This window comes from Antrostomus carolinensis, unplaced genomic scaffold (assembly GCF_000700745.2).
Source record: "Antrostomus carolinensis isolate BGI_N321 unplaced genomic scaffold, ASM70074v2 scaffold29289, whole genome shotgun sequence".
NCBI lineage: Eukaryota > Metazoa > Chordata > Aves > Caprimulgiformes > Caprimulgidae > Antrostomus > Antrostomus carolinensis.
Window position 1 is genome coordinate 4,056 of NW_010336886.1, and position 6,071 is coordinate 10,126.

At 41.0% G+C, this 6,071-nt stretch overlaps 1 protein-coding gene across 1 annotated transcript; it reads right to left on the reverse strand.

The window, feature by feature from the left end:
- Window positions 1-665: 665 nt before the first annotated feature.
- Window positions 666-5,529, reverse strand: CLRN2 (clarin 2). The gene is made up of 3 exons (XM_010175032.1): window positions 5,277-5,529; window positions 1,377-1,556; window positions 666-931 (listed from the first exon to the last, which is right to left on the reverse strand). The coding sequence occupies exons 1-3, from the start codon at window positions 5,527-5,529 to the stop codon at window positions 666-668; spliced, it is 699 nt and encodes a 232-aa protein (XP_010173334.1).
- Window positions 5,530-6,071: the final 542 nt, after the last annotated feature.

A 6,071-nucleotide genomic window follows, 5' to 3' on the forward strand; every position in this document is an offset into this window, starting at 1 on the left:
AGTAGAGGGGGAGAATCACCTCCCTTGACCTGCTGGCCACACTTCTCTTGATGCAGCCTAGGATATGGTTGGCCTTCTGGGCTGCAAGTGCACCTTGCCGGCTCATGTTGAGCTTCTTGTCCACCATCACCCCCAAGTCCTCTTCAGAGCTGAAGATGATAAAATCTTCTTTTCCAATGCAGTATAACATCATCAAACATACCTTATATAACCCTCTCAGCATTTTCCAAATAATTCTGTGAAGGTAATTGGCAAATGTCCATTCTTTCTGTTTTGAAATAACCCTATATTCTCAAAGATTTGTGATACACGTATTTTAGTTTTAAAAAAGAAAAAGACACTTGGTTTAGGTGAAATTGTATTTCATCTTAGTTTTCTAAAATATCAAAACGTGAATTTTCCAAAACTGTGAACAGCATATATTCACTGCAGATACTGGTCAGTTTTGAGAATAATGATATTTTTAGCATTTGTTTTACCCACTTTCCCACACATGTTAATTGCTGGTATCATAGACTGACCTTAAAAAATACTGCAGATATTCACCAATGACACCTTTACTCATGTTTATACCAAAATCGTCCATCCAAATCAAAAGCTGAAGAGCCAAGAAGCTGTTTCTATCATGACAGTTCACTTGACCAAAGTAGTTTTCTGTAGATTTATTAGTACATGATATCTTCTGCTGTAACATTTGCTTCTTCTGTTTTAGTCTTAATTTTAGGGAAATTAATCCCACTAATGGCTATTAGCAGCAAATTTACTGCATGTGCTGTAGCACTTGCCACACAAAGCCAAAAACAGTATTCAAACTGTTCTTCTAAGATAACAAATTGAAAGACGTTTTCCCGAAAATTGGCAATTCTTTCTGTGAGGTGATGAAGTTTCACAGCAGCCATAAAGCTGGTGACTGCAAGTACTATAAATCCACCTGCAACAAAATGAAAGAAGTATTCACTGTTGTTGGCAAAACAAGACAGACATTTTGGTTGTGGTTCAGAAAGGCTAACTGAATCCAACAGCGAGCACCTTACAGAACAGCAATAGACTTAGGCATGGCTTAAACACCTTCAAAATGCTTAGTCTTTATTGTATGGCCAGAGATCATACCAGTGCTTTATTGTAATAAAGTCCTTCTATCAGTGATACGGAGCCCAAAGCCTGGCATTCACAGCTCCTGTGAAAAGTTGACTAGACACAATAAGCCAAGTTGCCACCTGACAGTTCTGTTTTGATAGATGAGAATTCACTGCTAACTTCATTTTATTCGTAAGTATTTAAGTCAAGGAGATATTTAGTAAGGCAAGAGAAGGAACTTTTACTTTTAACATTTTGTATGAATGTAACTAAACTAATGAAAAATGAAATTATTTTACCTGCAAGGAAGTTCCAAAGGCATACTCCTGCTGGACCTTTAATAGCCCGGTAAGGAACTTTTATTGTGTTAAGGATGCAGAATCCAAAACTGACCAGAGAAAATAAAATGGCCACACAGAGGAACATTATAATCATCACGTGCAGGCCTGTATTCAGCTTTTTCATCATGTGTGGGAAAACTGGCAAGAAAAAAAATAATCCATTCAGCGTGTAATTTTTCTGGACAACAGTAAACATCACACTGTGCTGGTGCTACAAACTTGAATTAGACTTAAACAAGACTACTTTTTACAGAGGTGATCAACTGAGGTAGTTGCGCACATCTTAGTTCATGATGCTTTATTTGTCACTACATCAGATAAACCAGGGATATTCTGCTACAGCAACAATCCTTCACACAGGTTTTGTGAATAAGGATTCAGGCTTAAGTCCTGTTTTATTTATCTAGTTGCGTTAATGTCCTTATCTCTGCTGCTGCACTGTCTGCTGCATTCTCTTCTGTCTCTTTTTCGCCTCTGCTTTCCATACCAAACTCCTTTTTTTGAGCTTCCTATTCCTGTCCTATGCTCTTAATCTCATCCCTTTGAAGTCTGATAGTCCCAGTTTCCTCATCCAGCCCCTTGCTGTCTAAAATAATATCTCTCCTTTCTGTGTTTATTTTCTCATGTTATTCTTCTTTCTCTCTCTTCCTCTCTTTAATAGTGGCTCCAGTGAGGTTTACTCTGATTTCACACTTCCTAATCCCACAGGTTTCCACTTTCAGATTCTGTTCTTGGTTTCCCATCTAGTGTTTATGCCCCCTTTATGCTTTTCTGGGTATCTGGCAGTGTTCTAGTTACACCTGTAGGGATCTGGTAAAGCATTGCAGTCGGGTGGGCTTTAGGTAAAGTTCTCACATGTTCTGCTATAGGCATGAGCTTTTCCTCAGCAGCTTGTTGCTCACCTGCCTCTAAAGAATGGTAACTTTCTTGGTTTTGTCTTCACAGCCAGAGGTATGCCCTAGGAGGGCCAACTGGGCAACCTCATTGCTCTCTACAGCTTCCTGAGGAGGGGAAGTGGAGAGGAAGTTGCTGATCTCTTCTCCCTGGGATCCAGAGACAGGTTGTGTGAGAATGCCTCAAAGCTGTGCCAGGGGAGGCTCAGACTGGACATGAGGAAGCATTTCTTTACTGAGAGGGTGATCAAACACAGGAACACGCTTCCTAGAGAGGTGGTCGATGCCCTAAGCCTGTCAGTGTTTAAAAGGATTTAGACAATCCCTTAATAACATGCTTTAACTTCTGGTCAGGCCTGAATTGGTCAGGCAGTTGGACTAGATGATCCTTGTAGGTCCCTTGCAATTGAAATAGTCTATTCTATTCTAAAACAACTGGCTGTGTAACAACAAGGCACACGGAATTTAGCTTTCTTACAAACCAGCAGAGTTTTAAGGTAGTTGTAAGGATTCTCTTGCCTCTTTTCTGAGGCTCTCAGCCAGCTAAGTCCCAAAGACATGACCAGCAAGCCTGGCTTAGTAAACAGAAATGAGAATCCTCAGCAAGGATATTGCCAGGGAGGCCCTGACACATTCCAGCTGTGTTTTGATATGCACAGGCAAAATGCCTGGCTTCCCCAGCTTGTTCTCAGGGCTTGATGCAGTTGTCAAAACATAAGCATTTTACGCCAATTTAGATGCCTTAGGACTATCATAGCAACCACAGGGGTCTAACATGGGAAATAAACAAGAGGAGTTGGAAATGTCAGAACCAGCAACTGGAGGCCACATGATACACCTTGAGCCTTGAGGAGTCTAAAATGGCACTGGACAGCTATTACAGAAATTGAATTATGCTGTCATTGTCCCAGTTAAAAAAGAGTGTGCTAGCTGCAAGCCTACTCTAGTGAATGTTAGTGCAGTGAAAGGTGATGTGCTAATAACCGTATATTAATGTGATTCGGAATTCCAAAGTGTCAGAACTACTGCAGTACTGCAGCATACGAGGTCCTAGCTTTCTGTCTTGCTCTGTGCTGCCTGCGCAGTCCATTTATGTTAACACATTCCCCAAGAAAAGTCTGCCATGTCTTGCTCCCCACTTTAGTTCAGAATGCTGGGAGATTAAGGGCAGCATTCAAAACAAACAAACAAAAAAAGTCAAGTCAGACCCAGAATCCCCAGAAGTCCTGCAGGCCATTGTGCAAAAGTGTTTAACAGCTTTGTAGACTCTCATGATACCATTTTGAAACCAGTATTGTGAAAGTTTCAAACGTGATAGAGCTATTTAACTACTTAAAAGGGAAAATCTCCAGCACACTTATTCACCTAAAAGCATATTGTTCCCACTGCGCTTTAATGACCCAATTTTAGAGTTCTAACAGGGAGAATTCTTACTAGCTTCAGTGAGAGCTTTGTTTGTCTAAGGAGTATAGGATCATGTCCTCCAAATACGTATCAATGCAGTCCAGGGGGGTGGTGGAACATGAGGCCACCTTCTCAGGTTACACAGTAATTAATCAGAAAGTTTATTGAAAGTCCAGAAAGTTGTACAGAGATTTTACAGATATTACAGTTGTAAAGGGGATTGGCTACTTTTTTCCCTCATTCTCTCTGACAGGACAGGGTGAAAGAACAGGGTCTCTATTTGTGAATGCCCTGAAGAGAAGCAGAACAGAGCTGGAAGAGCTTTGACCTGATGGCCCCTCTGCCAGATGTTCGAACTCCCTAGACAAAGCATTTGAGCATGACGGCTGTGGCCATGTCATGAAGTTGCAGCTGCAATGAGAGCTTGAGCAAGATTTGGTTATTGTAAAAGCGACTAGGCCAAATTAATCACAGCTTAACAACTGGCCATGCTGATCTAAGGTGAGGTTGCTCTGGTTCTCTTCTCCATTCCCCCTGAAGTCCCACAGTCCTGCCTGCCTTACAGTTTTTATAGTGGTGCTTGTGCAGTTGTGGTCAGCCATGAGCCTATGGGAAACCTTTTTTTTTTATAAGTTAATTTTTTGGCCAACTTAACTTCCTGAACTACCTCACCACAACAACTACCAGAGCCATTGCAAAGGATGGGGCAGGACGGCATCGCTGTGGGCCAGGGAGAGGGTGAGACTGCGGCAGCTTCAACTCATATTGGTTGAAGCTGCAATAGATCTGCAGACTGAACTAAAAATCTTCAATGCAAAATATAATTTTCCCAAAAGCACAGGATGTTTGAAAAATGGAAATAATCTGAAGTACAGATCAACATCTGAATGCTTTTGAGACATCAAGAAAATCTTTTAAGTTAAAAGAAATAAATTTGGAAGAGTTTCTTTATGTTTTAAGAGTTCAGCAAGTTTTTTCTCTCCAAAGTTACCAGAAAAGAAGGTAAAAATTTCTTCAACATGTTAATAAAGTTAGGAATATCTGCTGTGGCAGACATCTTCATTAGGACAGCTAGAGAAGTACAGAAATGTGGCCAGCTAAATAAATCTCTACTTCTTAAAGGAAAAAAAAGGGGGAAGGAGTTCAGCAGAGCAGGCAAGGACAGAGGCACAGAGAAATTTGCAGAGCAACACTTGGCATAGGAAAGAGTCAGTCAAGGGGAAACTATGATTTACAGGGTCATCTCCAAGTGACTTTCACTCCTTTCACAAGACTAAAAGGAAACCCTCAATCTAGCCTTAGGGATTCTTTCCCCTTGATGCCAGGATTACAGAACATAAGTGGAAGAAACAACATAAGTGGAAGAAAAAAGCTAGCCTGAAATGACAGAGGTTTTACATTCACACTCAGATCTCAAACCATAAAGACCACAAGTCAGCCACAAATATAAATTTAATAATAATGATTTGCCTTCTATAAGTTCTGTAAACAAAGAGAATAGAGTGCTTTTAAAGTTGAACCAGGCATTAGACTAAAGATTCAACCAAAAAATTGTACTTACCTGTGAATTTGGAACGCCGCCCGCCCAACCCGCACTGGCGGATTTTGCCGCCCCGGAAGAGTCCGTAGTAAATTTCTCCAATGAACTTGACCAGCTCTGGATCTGTGGCATTGACCAAATCAGCTCCTGTTTTGCAAAGGATCTTTCCAGTCATCCACTTTGGGGTTCCCATTGCAACAACAATCAAGACAAAAGACACAAAACTTATTAGAGAAGCCAAGGCAAATAAAGTCTTTTTAAAACAGCCAGGCATCCTAGTGGTTTCAAGGAATCATCTCCAAGGCCTCTCTGCAGCAGTCAGGCATGTTTCCCATTTTTTTTTCATACTCCAAAGCCCACAAAATGAATAGCAGGCATTTCAAAATACATCTCATTGTATTTTTAAACTCCAAAAATTAATCTGTGCGGTTAAAAATCAAGTTAAAAAATGTATTTTGCTGTGACAACATCCTGAAATGGTTGCAAGTAACAGCTTCATTACACTGTAGCGTGGTGATGCTTGTTTCTGCAGAAAGTAATCCTGTATCTATTGCCTGGCTAATGTTTCATCAGAGGTCCTGCTCAGATGACATCGAGTTCTTTACTGTAAGCTCAGGGATAGAAAATTAGGAGCAGGATCTAATTTTTTAGATTATTAAAAACGTGAATAAATAGCTGTTTGCAAGAGACAAAGCATTAAAACCACCTAATTTGGCTTCAGGATTTCGCTGGCGTCTCAGCCGCGTTGAGCTGCCTTCTCTCGGCGCCTGCTCCCACCCTGCCTCGAAATGTCACGGCTGTCAGAGCGACCGGCGC